Below are 18189 nucleotides of genomic sequence, written 5' to 3'. Positions count from 1 at the left end.
GCACGATTCAGGAATATGCATCCACTGTCTAGATCATTGTGATGCTGCCTTCAGTTACCTGAATCTTACTGTACTGTCTCCCTGCCTAGCAGGGTGTTGGCACACCTTCCTCATTGGTCTCATGTCCTATAGGTACAGCAGTGAAAACACAGAGGCAAGATCTTGGTTTCGGCTGTGACAGAAATGTGTGTACATTTGCCTCTTTGTGATTTTGATGAATCTTTTAAACACCATAGCTTAAACGAGGCATAAAGAAAGAATACTGTAGAAGGGGCGGAATTAAAGTTCTAGGCAGGCAATAAGAGGGTGGCTGATAGCCGAGATATGTCATCAAGCGGCTAGAGGAGCAGTACAGTCTAGACCCCCAAGGAAATGTTCTGGGTGGAGATGCAACACAGCAAGCTGTCAAAAGAGTGCAGATTTTGTATTTTCTAATTTCCTTTGATTTCTTCTTTGATATATAAGTTATTTAGAAATGTGTTAACTCCCAATATTTGGGGCTTTCGTAGATATCTTGTTTTGTTGGTTTCTAATTTAATTCCATTGTGTCCAAGTAACATACTCTGTAAGATTTCAGTCTTTTGAAATTTTATGGCCCAATATTTGGTCTGCATTTGTGAACATCCCATATGCACTTGAAAAGAATACTGTTGTTGGCTCTAATGATTAATGAATGTCAATTAGATCAGGAAGGTTGACATTGTTATTCAGGTCTTCTGTATCCCTACAATTTTTCGTCTAACTGTTCTATCAGTTATTACCAGGGGAGTGTAACAATTGCCACTATGATTATAAAACTGCCTAATTTCCACTTTAATTCTGTCATTTCTAAAAAATGTATTAGGCATATGCACTCAAGATGTGGGTTTCACAATGTGAAAATTTTATGTCACTAAAATTTAAAATAATCTGATTAGGACTCAGGGCCAAAAAGAATGTGTATAAAGGAGAGCCTCTGAAAAAAAAAATGATCTCGCAGAAGACCAAGGTAAAAATGAAATTGTCTATTAAAAGAAAAGTACAGATTTTGTAGAGATGGAAAATACCAGAATTTCAGCACTAGGGGACGGAGAGGAGAAGACGGGCCTTGGCTGAGTGTGACTTTTGTCTGTGTTTGTGTCTGGAGTTGCAGAGATTAGACAAGCTGAGGAGGGTTGGTAGGTTCCAGGAAATCAAAGAATGTTGACAAGGATGTAGGTGAAGAGCTGGGGTGAGTCAAAACAGGAGATCTTTCATGAGCCTCTGAGATTGTAGGATTCATTAATTAGTAACATCCCCTACATGAGGGATGCAGCATGCATTCAGTATACTATGACAGCACTGTGCACAGTAGTCTAAACTAGCAGCATGGTGTGCCACGTAGCCCTGGGCACCTAGCCTCCTGCAAGCAAATGGTAAAGATAACTGCATCCTTTCCAGCATCTGTGCTGGCTACTCACTGCCCTGAGCCTGGGACATGGCTGCCGGTCTCCGCCTCTCCATGTCCTGGGCTCTCCTGTCCTTGTTGCTATGGGTGCACTGGGCAAGGCTCTGGCCTTGTTATCATGACATCACCTTCTAGCTCAAAGGGGCAACTTGGAAGCAGCTTATGTTAGATGACAAATGGCATGAGAGTGTTCTTTAGTCTTCCAACAGCTGGCCAGGTCAAGACTTTGAATGTTACCACCTGTGTGATGGAAGCAGGGGCATGGGGACAAAGCCAGGCCCCATGGCTACCACAGGGGTGCTCCAGGCATTCTTACCACAGCCGTTTCTCTCTCTTTTTCACAAGAGTGTAGCAGGGGATTGCGGTACCTCTTTGAGTGACTCCTTTGGCTTATGGGACGTTGACACACCATGTCGCGTGGGATGATGATAACGCAGAGAGGAAAAAGGTCCGAGGTCACACTTGCTTGCCTCCTCTTGGCCATGGCCGGCTGCTTCGCAAACCTGAGTGAGTGTTTTCCTTGCCTTCTCAGTGGCCCTTCTGGGAAGAACACTTTGCCCGTAGTGTCAGAGGGAAGCATCAAGCATTCTACAAGGACCCTCTAAAAAGGCCTCCTTCCTCCTGGATTTCAAAGAGCATTTCCTTCCCACTGACCTTCAGGGATACGCTCGATAATACAAGATGAGAAGTGATCTCAATAACATCATATTGGTTGTATTTTGGTATTTTAATCATTTGAAACTTATACTAGGGAGGAGTAACGATAATGACTGAGCTACCTTTTATTGAGCACTTAACTATATGGCATTACAGCAGGCAGTTTACATGCATTGTTTGTCACCTTCCCAGCGACGCTGCAAGACAAATACTATTAGTCCCATTTTACAGATAAGAAACTGAGACCCCAAAAGGCTAAAGTTCCCTGGCTCAGAAGCAGTGGCACTGGGATTCAGACACAGCTGCTGTTCAGGTCCAAAGCCTGAGCTCTTGCCTTCACACCACACTGCCACTCCAGTCTACTTTCTGGGGAAAAGGCCAGGTTGGGGAAATGGACCCGAGGTCAGCAGAGTTCTTCAGAGAAAGGTCAACTCCTCTCTGGGTTGCTCAACTCTGAAAGGCTGCCTGGGTACGGTGCTTCTGAGCAGGTCATGCTGTTGGTTTCTTGGGGGTGTCAGTTCATCGCTCCATCCCTGTTCTTCCTCCAGACGAGGTCCCTCAGGTCACTGTCCAGCCTTCTTCCACTGTCCAGAAGCTCGGAGGAACCGTGATCTTGGGCTGCGTGGTGGAGCCCCCCTGGATGAACACCACCTGGCGCCTGAACGGGAAGGAGCTGAATGGCTCGGATGATGCCCTGGGCGTCCTCATCACCCGCGGGACCCTCGTCATCACTGCCCTCAGCAACCACACTGTGGGACGGTACCAGTGTGTGGCCCGGATGCCTGCAGGGGCTGTGGCCAGTGTGCCAGCCACCGTGACACTAGCTAGTGAGTACTGCTCCTCTGCCCCCTCCCATTCTCTCTCTGTCCCCCACCCCAATCAAACCCCCTGTCATCAGTCCCACCATAAAAGGGGCCTTGCCAGCTGACGTTTCCAATCAGAGAGTGGTGGCTGCCCAGTAATCTCCAGTGGCTGGGGACCTTTGTGCTCTCTGAGTAGAGGCAGTGTCTGGAGTGAGCGTCTAGAAAGAAGGAAACTTGACATGGTTGAACTGTTTCTGTGGGCCCCAGAGCTGGGCAACGCCGTGCCTTTCTACTTGGTCGCCCTGTGGTCTTCGATGTCGTTGCGCCCCCTGCCCCCCATCCTCGCAGCAGTTGCAGTCAGAGCATGTACAGGGCCACGTGTGGTCCGAACAGAGCCCGCCCATTCCCCCTTGGCCTCCTGCCTCTCTGCGGGGCAGGCATAGTCTAAATTCCTGAAACAGAAGTAGTGGAACACAATGAAAAGGAAAACTGTGGGACGGAGGATAGAGAGGAAAAAATGAGGCGACACTTTGGTCCAAGGAGGATGCCAGGAGAAGACTTCGTGCTACTCTTATATATAATTACCACTTGGGTACACTATTGCACCCAAGCTCAATACACACATTACCTGATTTTCTACCCATGGTACGTATGGGAAAGGAGACTTGACTTCCAAAGGCTTATCTTGGAAGCGCAGCCGCAACACCTGCTCTTATATGTGGAGTCTATAGCCAGGACATTCACTTGGCCCTTGAACAATTCAGGGTGAGGGTCGCCGACCCTCTGGGCACTCGAGAATTGGCATATAACTCGTAACCTCTGCATCCGCAGGTCCAACCAACCTCAGGTCATGCAGTGCCGTGGTATTTACTGTGGGGGGAAAGATCCCCAGCCACGTGGACCCATGTTGTTCAAGGTCAACAGTATTAAGAATTACCTCCCCTTCCTGGTGGCTGAAGCCTAGGAAACGGGATCTTGCTGAGAGTCCCATGGTGTTTGGGCTTAACCTTTTAGAAGGTCTCCTGAGCTTGTTCCCTCACGACTTAGCTGTGCCTCTTTATCCCGGACAGCCCTGCTTCCATGTCACCGTCGTTATCACCCTCCTGGACCATGTGGTTCCAGGAGGTTGGTGGTCCTTATGTTACGGGTCACACCTAAGGCAGCCAGCTTCTAAGATGCTCCTTAAGCGTCAGCTGGGGTCCCTGAGGTGTGAGGCCTGAGTCCTGGGGAAAAAGTGGTGAGAGAAGGGGGAGTAGAAAAGCAGGCGAGAAAAGACCCCGCCCTGCCCTCTGGTTTCCAGATCCCTAGAGGGACTTCACTCCCATGGGAGAATAGAGACTATTCCTGTTTCCCGGGGAACCAGTTTAGCAGCCCTGCCCTCTTCTCAGAGGAGGCTGGAAGACAGGGTGGGTCCCTAGCTACCTCCCTAGTGGGGGAGGCCAAGCCTGGGCTGCATCTTGGAGCCACTTTGCCTCTGTGGCTGTAGCAGCATTCACTGGATCTGAGTGCCAGACCTCTGGGGAGCAGGCTTAGGGTTCGGGTTCGGGTTCGGGTTCAGTGAGGCAGGCAGGCCCTGGGCCACCTGCTGGGCCCTCCCCCCAGGTGTGCTGGTGGCCTGGGGGAGGGTGCTGGGAGAGCTGGGTGAGGAGGGTGACGGGTCATCTCATCATAACAAGAAGGGCTGAGGCCGGAGCTACACTTCTTACCATCATACTTCTCTCGTAGATTTTTAAATTATAATTCAATTGACTCTCTAGAAAGTTTAGAATATATGGAACATAATGTCTCCCCACTGTCCTTGTACAACCACCATCATCATTTTGGAGTATACCCTTCTGGTCTTCGTCCCTACCTATATTTTTACACTACTGAATATACAGTTTCTGTCCTTATTCTCTCCCCTTTGACATCATATGACAAGCATTTTCCATTGGCCATATGACCGTATTTACTTTTTCTTTTTTATTGAGTATAAAATGCATCCAGTAAAGTACACAAAACGCACGAATGTTAAGTGAACAGCCCAATGTGTTTTTCGCGTGTACATACCGTGTACCCACCGCTCTGGCATGCTCCTAGTTAATCTGTCCCCCGTCCCCCTCCAGAGCAGGAGCACAGTTGCTCATGGCCCTAGAACATCCCAGAGTGGCTCTACCACAGTGTCCTGAATGCTCTTCCTAGGGCTGGGCAGTTAGGTCCATTGCCAGTTGTTCATTATTACAAATGAGAGGTGCCTTTTAGCAACCTTTGTGCCTTTAGCAATGCCGCTCCTCCAGGAGGTTTGCTCACCTGCAAATGGTCAGCCCTCATCTGTGAAGACTTGGGAGACTCCCTAACTTGGCCTAATCGCAAGCCAGCCTGAACCTCTCATTGTTTGGAGAACGGGAGAGCTGGAGAGCAGAAGATTTATTTTGGAGCCCTCCTTCTGCTTCAGGGTGAATCTGTGTGAGGAGAGACAATTTATAGCCTTTATTTTTAAAAAATTCCTGGCCCCTTCTTTCTCTGGTGCTCAAAGGGATCTGCAGTTGGCAGTGAGGACAAAGGGAATGGTTTGGTTGCAACCCAAGAAGGCACAGTGAGAGAAGAGGGGGCTTGTGCAGAAGCTCAGGCGAGTCTTGTTTGAAAACCAAGAGCTATTGGCTTGTCATTTAGGCATGAATCAGAAGAGAAATGTTTGGGCCTGACCAGAAGATGGATGGAGAAGTGCTGGAAATGGGGAGAGCGGGCTTGGAGGGTCTGTGTCCTGGGGAGAGGGAGTTGGTGGACTGGAACTACAGCCTCCCAAACTTGGAGGAGGCAGTGACGGGGTGGCGGGAAGGCGGGAGAGAGGGGTGCTGTCCTTGGGTTAATGCCATGGGGGATTTGGCCCAGACTCAGCAGCTAGATTAAGTTTCCCAGAGCACATTCCTGAGCAGAATGGGGGCTGTGTTTTGCTGGGTGGCTGGTGTGCGAGGGAGGCCGAGCGGTAGAAGGGATTATGGAAGGCACGTTCTGCATTCACAGGCGAGGCCGGCAGCAGTGTGCCGGCGCTCGCACGCACGCACGCTCGCACGCTCGCACGCACGCACGCACGCACGCACGCACGCCCACACTTGGTGTTTCAGGCTTCCTTCTCCTCCAGCCTCTCCCCAGTGCATTCAGATGTTCACCCTCAGGCAGGCCACTTGCTGTTTGGCCTCCGTGGCAGGGCGCTGCCTCCTGCATCTCGGCCTTGTGAGTTCCACAGACAGAAGCCATGACTCTTCTTACTCAGCTCCCCAGCTCTGATTCCCATCAGACACTTCCTTAAGGTATTCTGTGCTGTGACCCTGAATTAGAATAGGCCATTAAGGATTGCTGTCGACATTAAAAAAAAATATTTCTAGCTTCCTTTATCCTTGTTTTTAGTCAGGGTTCTCCAGAGAAGTAAGAGCCAATCTCTCTCCCCCCACCTACATATATATATAAAATGCATGTATGTATATATGCACACATATATACACACATACATAATTATAGAAACGCACATAATTTTATGGAGAACATATGATTATATACGCACACATATATATACACACTTATATAATTATATATACACACATGTAATTTTATGGAGAACATATATACAATATACACACACACACATATGGGGAGAGAGAGAAAGACGAGTAGAGAAAGGAAAAAAGACAGGGAGAGAAAGTTTTATTTTAAAGAATTGGCTCACATGATTGTGGAGGCTGGTAAGTCCAAAATCCATAGGGCTAGCCAGCAGGCTGGCGATTCATGAGTACCACTAGGGAACCAGCAAACCAACCATTCTCCTGAGTTCAGTATCTGGGTGTTTTGGAGATTGGTGTCCTGCGAATTGGGGAGTGTTTAGAATTTCCAACAGCACAGTAAGACCTAGTCCCTCCTGTTGAAGATCTCTTAGTCTGATGAAGAAAGTGGACTGCATTTACATGTTAGCCATAAAGCAAGTCAGTCAGACCCATGAGTTGCCTGATAGAGATATAAGCAGATTTTAATGGGAGCTCAGGTGAACAGTGATTCATTTCAGTTTCAGGGGATTGAGGAAGACTCAGGGTTGAGCGTTGAAAATGTGTGCGGGACAACCTTTATCTCTAATTTGTTGAGTCCTCACATCCCTTTCTCAGACCTTCAGCAACGAAGTTCAGCTCTCTACATCGTGTACTTAGACCTAAGCCCAGGGCAGTTTCTTGGACGGTGCAGATAATTCCATAGTGAGTTCAGTCAGATCCTGAAATTAGGATGAGGTAGCAAGAGAGAGACGATCACCCAGTGGCTTTATTTCCCTAGGAGGGGAAAGGAGTCTGCAGCTGAAAGCTGGGTCTGAAGATACCCGCCAGGCAGAGTGTGAATCTGCCTTTGCTGGGAGAGGCAGAGAGACAGCTCCACATGGTGGTATAGTTGGAAAAGAGAACTAACTTTAGCTTGAAATCCAACTGCTTTATGCCATAAGCATTGTGTATTTTACTTTGCCAGTTGGACAAGATAATTATTGAAAGACAGTTTAAACCTAAAAGGTACTAAGCAACTTGAGTACCTAAATAGGAGATGACTAAGGAATACCTTACAGCTTTAGGCCAAAGTCATATTAACCCTTTCTGTTTTCTACTGGATACAGGCAGAAATTCACACCTCACAAGAATTTCCCCTGGTATTCTGGTGAAATCTTCAAATGGCTTTGGCAACGCTAATCCCAGTAGGCCTGGCACAGGTGCCCAGACAAATGTGTGGAGTTAGCTCAGGGCATCATGGCAGCAGCTGCCCGAAACAGCCAGGGTTCCAATTCTCTATTTAGCAACGGTCAATATTTACCAAAAGAGGGCTCAGTTCCATGGTGCAACTTCTCCCAAGGACATGCTTAGAACTCTTAACCTACCCCACTCCTCTCCTCAGTCTGTTCTTTGCACACACACCCATATGCTTAAATAAAATCCTAGGTTCATTTTCTAAGCTAAGAGAAAAGGGAAGGACCACACAGTGTGTTAAGCAGGTACAACTATAGATTCAGTGAGCCAGAACAGACTTTAAGAAGCCTTTTGCACAGGAAGACAAGGGGAAGGATTGATTAGCTTGCTTGAAATCACTGGAACCTCTAAAGAACATGATGCAAGATGGTTCTTTTAAAATGAAAAAGAATCAGGACAGCAAATGAGTTCCTTGGCTCTCCTTTTATTGTGTGTGCAAAAGAGTTTAGGGATTTCTACCCTGATCTTGTTTTTTAAGACTTTCAGCCATTTTTGGAATCTGGTAATAGTCCCAGGAACTGTAGAACAGTGAGTCTGTCCTGCAAATGGGATAAAATGTTCAAATCTAAATAAAGGACTATCACTTAATACTGAGGGGAAAAAAAGGTAAGCAAAAGGAAAAACAAAAAACAAAAAACAAAAAAACTTGCTGAGGCAGAAACAGCATGTTTTTTTCTTTAGGGAAAATTGTGCTTCATTTTTGGCGACTGCGCTCCTTTTCTACTTAAAAACATTGAAAAGGCATCACAGAGTAAGACCCAGGCTGCAGCGTGACACTTGAGCCTCCCTCTCAGCCCTACCTCCCACTCTAGACCCAGCAACCCTGCCATTTCCTCAGCTAGTCTTTGGAATGGCGCTCCGTCCACCTATAACAACCTCCTTTCCGTTCTCTTCCCCAGAGAGTTCCCACCTCCCTTGGGTCAATAAATTCCTTCTCAGTTTTCAAGATTCAAGTATCTTCTCCTCTAAGAATCTTTTCTTGACCCCCTCGACCCCCCAAGTCTGGAGTGGGGTCCCCTCTTCGTGGCTCCCTACCATCCCGAGTTTACTTCTCTAGGCCTCTCCTGCCACCGTCTCTTTACCCTTCACCTCTGTGACCACCACACTGCTGCACAAAGGGCCTGGCACAGGCTAGGCCTTCGGTGAATGTCTAGGGAGAGGCAGACTCCCAGATAAGATGCGTTTGAAGTCTTGAAGATCAGAAAGGGCATGCAGAAGGTGAACAAAGATTTCTTCACCAGATTATGACATAGTAAAAACTTTGAGGACGTAAACAAGAAAGGATGAAGCAACATCTTGGGATATAAACAGGCTGAAAATACAAATAGATTCAGGAAGGGTTTAGAAAAATTGATGGACGTCAGAAGCATGAAGCATCTTTAGAGGAAACTCTGGAACGTTTGAAGGGAGACGCCAGTGGAAGTGGCTCCACGTCCCACCAGATGCCTCACGGGACACTGTCAGAGAGGGTGGGCAGACGACATGGGTAGTCATTACTGCTTTTAGGACTACGTAGTTCCCAGGTGTGTGGAGGGGAAAGTGGGAACCACTGTGGGTCCCACGGCCTTCAGACTGTGCCCCCGCCTCTCCCACCTAGAATTCTGTTTGTAAAGGCCACGCTGAAGGGTTCACGTCCATTGTTGCTCTGAACGCCTCCGTCTTCTCTCCTCTCTCTCTTCCTGTACAGGCCGCCAGCCTGCCAAAGGCCATGCCAGGAAGCAGCTCTGGCTCTGATGAGTCCAGACCACCGGGATTCACATGAATTTTCCCATTGCTAAGTTTCTAGTTTATATTTGGTTGATCAGAGAAATATGTGTGATGTGGGTTGCTGGCAAGTCAATCTTCTTTTTCCTTCTCTCTTTCCCCAGTGTATGTTTTCAAACCATTTTATTCCTTCGTCTAGTCCAAAAGAAACTCCCCAGTTCTGCTAGCCAGCCCTCTTTCACAGCAGCACTGGAGTCAAATAAATGGGATGGTCTACAGACATCTTCTCTGTTCATCTGGCTGCCAGACTCAGTGGAGAAACGGCTCCCATCCTTGATTTGTTTTCAAGGATTAATAACATTTCTCATTCTCATATGTCTTTTTAAAAAGTATATATATATTTTTTTAATTGGTTCAAGCCAAGAAATTCCTGAAGCATTAGGCCAGTTTACTGCAAATCATTTAATGACATTGCAAACTAGGTTCTTTTTATTTTCCTCCTCCTTCCTCTCGCACCCCCCCTTTTATGCCCTCCCTTCTGTCCTCCCCACCTCCAGTCTTGACTCTGATCTTCTGCTCTCCTACCTCTGGCTGCTTCATCTCTTCCCCAACCTCAGCTTTTCTCCCACTGCTCCAGTCTAGGTGCACGCCCCATCTTAACTCAAAAGAAAAGAAAGAAACACAAGAGTTAACGACTAATATGTTTGGCATCTTCCAAGGTTTTTCTCTCCCCCATAGAAACTGTTTTTATTTAAATAAAAGAGAGCATGCCTTGCTTTCATCAGAAAGTGTGTGTGAGAAATTTCATGTCACGTTTCCATGGCTGTCAGGAGACAGCTTTGGAGCCAAAATTATGCAATTGAACAGGCAGAAAAAAATCCTGAAGAGAGCAAATGTATTTGTCCACTCTTCCAGCCTGCAAAGGGAGGGTTACTCATTCCACCAACCCCCTTCCTAAATTGCTCTGGAGATCGAGGTAACCTAACTTAGGTTGGAATGCTGGTGAAGGTGGCAGGGACTACGCCTGCGGACACCACTCTTGCGAATCGTTGTACCCTGCCTTGTGTGTTGTTTTAACTGTCTTTTCTATTAGAGTAAAGCTCCTGTGGTTAGGAACTATGTCTTTATCTTCTTGGTATCTTTGCAGCTTCTGGCTGGCTGAGTGAATGAATCAGTGGTGTCTGGAGGGATGGTATTATGCCAGATGCCAACTGCAGAACATGCAGATTTTGCCCAGGTTTGTGGGCTGCAGTTGGGTTTGACTTCAGTGGTCTGTGTGCCAGGGCTATGGACTAGTAATAGGCTTAGTCACTACCCAGAATGTGTGGCGTCTGAGAGGCCTGCCCATCCCACAGTAAACCCCGTCCACTCACCAGGATCCAGGCAGTCCCGCCTCTAACAGGAACACCATCAGGATCCAGCCTCCACTCCACTTCTGCAGTCCATCACCATGGTTTTCCACTTGTAGCGCACTTCCTTTCAGAGGCTTGACCTTGGGGTCGTGCCAGGCCATGGCTCCTCAGGTGACTTGGAGATCAAGCCGTGCTGTGATCCTCTGCCCATCCGTGAAGCAGTTCAGGGCACTGGAGAGCCGCTGCATTGCCAGAGCCCACACAGGGAGGCAAGGCCTAGGACCCTTCACCTGCTCAGACAGCGCGTCTAAGTGCATCGGCAGAGCGGTGAGCCCCGGGCGCTTGGTTCTGCTTCCTCTGCACCTTTGCTGCCTTTCAAAACATGCAGGGATGGGCCACAGGGTCAGCATGTCGCTGGGGTACTCCATTGGGCAGGCTCTTTCTACGCTTTGTAACACTGGCCGTAGACGCAGCAAGCCAGCACAGGGGCAAGTTGAGGCCTGGCGGCCAGGAGAGTTGGGGGGGGTAGGATGATCGGTCAGCCTAGAAACTTGCCGACGGCCACGAGGCTGCTGAGCCACCCGGCAGCGTTGCCAAGTGAGCCCAATTCAGTCGCCTCACGATCTGGTGGATCCCATCCAAGCCTCGGCAGGTGTGTGCAGGCTTGTCCTGTGCTCCCTGAGAACAGGCAGGAGGGTAGGACGGGACTGACTAGGTACGAGAAATGCCTGGAGGCGTTGAAAGCCGGAATGTTTTTAATCGCTCAGCAGCGCTCAGGGAGATGGGGATGTTGGTAAATCCAGGCAGCCTCCACCTGAAGGCATCGTCTTACCTGACTTCTTTCTTAAACAGAAGCGAACTTTAATTTTCAGCCTAAGGGAGGAACTCGGGGAGAAGACGATCAAATAAGGAAACTCCCTGAAAGTAAAAGTTAGGTTTATTGATTACACTGGGGGCATTTTGCTGAGGCACAGTGTACCACGTAACGGGACAGGTAGAGTCTATAGAAATTGGAGGATGAGCCTACAATCAAGATTTGACAATTTTGTGTTATGAGAATGAACAAACATACACTGAATATTGTCATTTAATTCATAGATCTGCTGAGCCTTTTATTCATAAAGGAAGGATCCAGGCTAGAAGGTGGAGAGAAAGAAATTCAAAAGGGGCTCAAGGTGAAATTTGTCAGTTTGTAGTTTTGCATATGATCCTGGTGATGGCAGCCACACCCCGACATGCCTCTGAAAGTTTTTATTTTCCTTCCTTTTTCCCCCACAGCCAAGACGGTAGGAGCCTGATGTACCCTGTAAATGTGAAGAGGAAACTCAGAGCGTATTGCATGATTTGTGTCTGAACAGATCCCTGTAATCTGTGTATCCAAGGCTCCTACGGAAGTGATATATCAGAAGATATACGTTCCGTTAAGAAATTGAGTGCTTAGAAGGCAAGGAACTGGGCAGGCCTCCATGTGGAGCCTGAGATGTTACGGGCTTTCTCAGAAAGCACGAAGTTCTGTGACAAATAAAGAAGGTCCATAAACCCAGAGATGGCCTCAAAGACCAGGGCTTCTGACCTGTTGAGAGCTGAGAAACAGGAGTGAGCCCACTGGCATTTGCTTAGTGCCGACAAGTTAATAAAATAGTTGGAAGAATACACAAAGAGGGGATGCAAAAGAAGGGTCTGAGGGAAGGTAAGAGGATTAAAGCTGCAAAAACATTCCTCTAATGGATTTCTCAAACACACCAGCCAACAGGCAAGGGCAGGTGTCCTGTCAAACCATTTCCCCCAGGAAACCTGATCCATCGTTCTGCAGTGAGGCCTGAGGCCTGCTAACCCCATTTGTAACTGAAGGGCCTGCCCCTTATTCCCAGCGAGGCGCTCTGAGCAGCCCAGGGACTCGCCAGGAAACTGGTTTTGCAGACAAAGGGGCCTGAGAACAGGCTGCTTTCCTTCATATGCAGCCAGCTAGATCTCCCTGCATCTGCCTCTCATCTGGTGGCTGATTAGACTGTTATTGATCACAAAGCCTCTGCCCCTGCCTGGCCTCCTTCCTGCCCAAAACTGCTAGAAAAGGGGGTGCTCTGATTTTCAGATCGTCCATCACTTCATTACTCTGCCTTTGATCCCTTTTTAGTGAAACTCAACTTCTGCTCCAGCAGCCAAATTGGGAGCATTTGTCTAGTGAAGCAACAGCTAAAGCTTAAGCTTTGGGGGGACAGGGCCAAGGACCCAACTGCTGCTTATTTGTTTTGAAGCCAGGAGGCTCGCCTGCCAGTCGGCCCTTGTGGGGAGCTGGAAGCCCAGCTGGGGTGTCGTGGGTCCTGCCCGCATGGGCTGTCGTGCACATGTAGGCATCAGAACAGAGGGGCCGTCTGCCGCATGGCTGACCAGTGCCCCCGCTATTGCACACACAGCCTGCTGTCTCCAAGGCAGCAGTGGATTGTCAGAGCGTGCGGAAGACACCAAGAGGGGCTTAAGGGGGAGTGCATGGGGCAGTGAGGTGGGTACGTGGAGGACAGCGTGTTCCGTGCACGGATAAGACCTCAATTACAATGGGGCAGAAGCCAAGGACTAAGCTGGAGATGGCGTTCTGATCCCAGACTCCTTTCAGTTGCTCACGTCTTTCTTGCAAAATGATCTGTTAGGTGAAACAAAAACTCAGAAACTCTTGGTGGAGTAGTTTTTAGATTTATTAGAGTGTGCATGAGAGTGCTTCTCAGTGACTGAGGAATTTTCCAGGTGCCCCTGAGCTCACGATCGCTCACAGCTCACTTTGTGGGGAGCCTCCTGACTTGGCAGGTAGGGCACACCCTGTGCTGAGGAGGGCTAAGGCCTTTGCATTGCTGAAGTGCCTTGCTTGGGAAAGCAGATAGCAACATCCAGCTAGAACACACTGAGCCCAGGCAGTCCACCCTTCCCACAGTCTATACCTTCCTTCTCTCCGGGGGAAAACACATCTGCTCTCTTGGCTGAGAGGCTCAGCCAAGGCTGGGCTACATATTTTGTGGGGCTCAGTGCGAAGTGAAAGTCTTCCAAGCGCAGGGCCCGGCACAGCTGCACAGTGTGCATGCCCACCAAGCTGGCCTTGGGCACAGCCTTCCAAACTAGTCACTCGACAAGGACTAAATGAGCATGGTGCATCCTGAAGACGGTGCAGTGGGGCTTGGGGCGGGGGCATGGAGTGCAAAATTAATAGGTTGCCCGCTAGGAATTTGCAACTTAGTTTGGGTTGGTTATCACCAACACAAAATTAAATAATGATGAGATAATTCTTTAAAAGCCCAGAAGGCCTTGCACCTACCCAAAGGAAGGAATTCATGAGAGAGCTCGCCTTGACCCCCAGGAACCACTGGTTCAGCCTGGAAAGCAAAATGTGGCCATAGAGCTGAATCAGGCATTCTGTCATTGTCTTTGCCACACTACTCGCTCAACAGCATGTATTTCTTCTAGTGTATTTTTCATTTCAGTTATTCTTCAACTGATTGGTTGTTCTTTATATTTTCTAATTCTTAGTTAAAAACGTCTTGTAACTTCTTGCTCTATGCATCCATTCTTTTCCCAAGTTCTTGGATCATCTTTACGATCATTACTCAGAACTTTTTCTCTGGTGGATTGCCTATCTCCACGTCACTCAGTTGTTCCTCTGGGGTTTTATCTTGTTCCTTTACCTGGAACATATTCCTCTGTCGTGTCATTTTGTCTGACCTTCTGTTTGTATTTTTATGTATGTGGAAGGTTACGTTATGTTTCTCAGCCTTGGAGAAGTGACCCTCAGTAGGGGATGTCCTGTGTATCCCAGCAGTACACTCCCCTCTCGTCACCTGGTGGCCAGGGACCAGCTGGTCCCAGGGTAGGTCCAGACCTGTGTTTTTGGACTCAGTTCCACAGGCTATGTGACTATTTTTCTTGCTTCTGGTGTCTGCCCCCCCAGTGGGTAAGGCTGGTCTAGAGGCTTGTGCAGGCTTCCTGGTGGGAGGTGCCAGTACCTGCCCACTGGTGGGTAGCATTGGGTCTCAGCCATCTGGTGGGCAGGGCTGTGTCAAGGAGCGTGTTTAGAGGTGGCTGTGTGCTCAGGAAGTCTTTAAGCAGCCTGTCTGTTGATGGGTGGGACTGTGTTCCTGCCCCGTTGGTTGTTTGGCAGAGGTGTGCCAGCACTGGAGCCTGCAGGCTGTTGGGTGGGGTCAGGTCTTGGTGCTAATGACCCAAGCAAGATGTCAGCCTTCAGATGAGTAATCCCGATACGTTCGCCGCCAGCTTTTATGTCCCAAGAAAGAGCCACAGCCACCCCCTGCCTCCCCAGGAGACCCTCCAAGACCAGCAGGTAGGTCTGGCCAAGGCTCCTATGAAGTCAGTGCTTTTGCCCTGGGTCCCAGTGCACACAAGACCTTGTGTGTGTCCTCTAAGAGTGGATCTCGGTATCCCCCAGTCCTGTGGAACTCCTGCGATCAAGCCCCACTGACCTTCAAAGCCAAATGTTCTGGGGTCTCCTCCTCTCGATGCCAGACCCCCAAGCTGGGGGGAGCCTGACATGGGGCTCAGAACTCTCTCTTGTTTCCGTGGGAGAACTTCTGTGATATGTTATTCTCCAGTTTGTGGGTTGCCCACCTGGCGGTATGGGATTTGATTACGTCTCAAGTGTGCCCCTACTACCATCTTGTTGTGGTTCCTTCTTTGTCTCTTGGATGTAGAATATGTCTTTTTGGTAGGTTGCAGTCTCTTCTACTGATGGCTCTTCAGCAGTTAGTTGAGATTTTGTTGTGCTCGTGGGAGGAGGTGAGCTCAGGGTCTTCTCCTGCCACCTTATCCCAACCAACAGCATGTATTTCTTATTGCACATTTATTACACCTACTTTACCTCCTTCCTGTGACCCTGGAAGTAATCACTCAAGAAACATTCTGTTTTCAAAATATCCAAACTTAGATCAAGGTTGGCCACACTTGGATAAAAGGTTCATGGAAAATTTGTTGTCCTAAGCCCTTGAGCTCATACTATAGACCCAACTCAACTATGAAATTTGAGTTCACAGGCAACATGCATGGGCATCTTGTACCTGACTTGAGTGGCCCAGCTCCAAGATAGTCACTCATTGGTCATTCAGCATTCACTGAGCATCTGCTTGCGCCAGGCACCGGTTAGGTTCAGAGGACACATACGTGAAGAAGGCTTGGTCCCTGCCCCTAAAAAGTTCACAGTTGAGGGGCTTCCCTGGTGGCGCAGTGGTTGGGAGTCCGCCTGCCGATGCAGGGGACACGGTTCGTGCCCCGGTCCGGGAAGATCCCACATGCCGCGGAGCGGCTGGGCCCGTGAGCCATGGCCGCTGAGGCTGCGCGTCCGGAGCCTGTGCTCCGCAGCGGGAGAGGCCACAGCAGTGAGAGGCCCGTGTACCGCAAAAAAAAAAAAAAAAAAAAAAAAGTTCACAGTTGAATATTGGAGTCAAGGGGACAGTGATCCTTTCATAGAAATAAAAGGGCTTTCCTGCCCTGCTGTGGCTTGGCTTGACTGAGAACTTCTTGAAAGTTCCATTAAATGGGAAACCTCTTGACCTCACTGAGTGCCTTGATCACTGAGCTCTCCTCTGGTGGCAGCAGTTTGTTTTTGGTAATTAGCTCATGTCTTCTGTGAGAAACCTGATTCCCACCGCTCCTTTTGCCTTGTCTGGGGACCAACCACACAGGCAGGTGGAGTCTTGCAGTGAACTGCAGTTACACTGCGAATCAGAATGGGGTGTGGTCGGCACTGAGATGGTGCCTCCAGGGCTTTCTGAGTACCTTTATGGAGAGTGTCTGGGTAAATATTTTCATCTCTCTTATCTTATTCTCTATTAGTTTTATTTCCTCTCTTAAATTAAATTCAGCCACAATCCTGAAAACCAAATTTGGAATGCGGTTTTGTTGCACAAATGGCCCATTTTGTTCAGCCACAGCAGTGATTTGGCTCAAAGAGAGTTTTGTTGTTTGGACCGTTGGATTGTTTAGGAAACATCCTGCTTTGGTTCCAGATGGATCTCCATCCTCTCCAGTTTAAATCCCAGTCTTCCTGCCACTGAGCTAAGCCAGGAGAGACTGCAGCCTGGCGTCAGGACCCTCGGCTCGCCCGCATTCCACTGCCATTAAACCACTCTGGGGACATCCCTCTCTGCCTTAGAAAATCCTTCAGGCATCCACAGATCCCCATCCTTAGCCCTGAGAAAGAATTAGCCATGACATGACATGTAGTCGGCTCTCTGAATCTGCAGGTGGAAAATCCGAGGATACGGCAGGCCGACTGTAATTGTCGTCCAGCACAATTTTATATAAGGGACTTGAGCATCCGCCAATTTTCGTATCCACTGGGGCACCTGGAACCAATCCCCGAGGATACTGGGGAGGACTGCGTAGCTCCTGGGTAGCAGGAGTCAGCCTTCTGGTTGTAACCACGGTTAGCAATTGAGCAGAATCTCGGGCCTTTCACTTTTCACTGTGGATGTCTGAGGAGAAGGCGATTCTTGATTGAACTGGAAAACAGACAAAAGCATTCTCTGTCGTTCCTTTCAGTCTCCGTGAGCTGTGCCGGGACACCTGTGCCTTGACCATGACCCATTTCCAGCCAGGCTCAGTGGGGCTGATGGGCCTAGCCAACCTGCCCCCCATGTCAGTGTAACAAGAGAGGCTGGTCTGCGTCGCGACAGGCACCACTTCATGGCATTCTCTACACCCCGCCCCCTCAGCTTATATACACCCAGCTGAGCTCCCCATGCAGTGACGTGGGCCACACATTCCCTCCTGTAAACTCCTCTAGACACCAAAAGGTTAGAGGAAAGACTTGGAGCGCCCCCAGAGCACCCCCAGTGTGTGAGCTTCTTGCAGCTGTTGATTGTGACTAAAGACAGTGAGGCACAAGCCCACCCTGAAACGTTGCACTGTCTGCCTCTCTCCTCCATCGAGGCCCAACCGGCCCCTTCCCTTCTCTCCACAGATCTCCAGGACTTCAAGTTAGACGTGCAGCATGTGATTGAAGTGGATGAGGGGAACACGGCGGTCATCGCCTGTCACCTTCCTGAGAGCCACCCAAAGGCCCAGGTCCGATACAGCGTCAAACACGAGTGGCTGGAGGCCTCCAGAGGTGAGCGAACAAGTAGGAGCCCAGCGGGCCGGGGCCAGGAGGGAAGCTGGCCGTCTCTGCCGCGCTTCCCAAACCCCCGTCCCAACGCCGGCAGCCCCCTCCCCATGCTCGTCAGCTGTCTTCTGCCCTGACATTTAGCCCTGCGGGATCCTGAAGGGATTGGCCTCCGTTGTGGAGGTCCCCTGAACCTGTCGCGAGGAATCTCTTCATCCTTTGAGGCCCTGGCAGATGCTGCTGAGCTGCTGCCATTGGATGAGGGCTGAGACTCTCCCTGTGCAAGCTCCCCGCCACCAGGCACACACAGGAGGGCTGCCTGACATACCAGACATTCCTGGAGCTGTGGGGTTCCCTGTTGGGAGACGGAGCTCTTCCCCACCCCACCCACCTCCCACCC

General features: G+C 49.3%; 1 protein-coding gene across 1 annotated transcript in view; it reads left to right on the top strand.

Moving 5' to 3' along the window:
- Nucleotides 1-1836: 1836 nt before the first annotated feature.
- Nucleotides 1837-18189, top strand: part of BOC (BOC cell adhesion associated, oncogene regulated) — a 39612-nt gene continuing 23259 nt past the window's right edge. Inside the window, exons 1-3 of the mRNA XM_007458151.1 lie at nucleotides 1837-1933; nucleotides 2632-2910; nucleotides 17649-17795. Coding sequence (XP_007458213.1) covers nucleotides 1837-1933; nucleotides 2632-2910; nucleotides 17649-17795 — 523 coding nt within the window. The remainder of the gene's footprint in view (nucleotides 1934-2631; nucleotides 2911-17648; nucleotides 17796-18189) is intronic.

This window comes from Lipotes vexillifer, unplaced genomic scaffold (assembly GCF_000442215.2).
Source record: "Lipotes vexillifer unplaced genomic scaffold, Lipotes_vexillifer_v1.1 scaffold1303, whole genome shotgun sequence".
Taxonomy (NCBI): Eukaryota; Metazoa; Chordata; class Mammalia; order Artiodactyla; family Lipotidae; genus Lipotes; species Lipotes vexillifer.
This window is presented reverse-complemented; position numbering and strand designations above follow the sequence as displayed.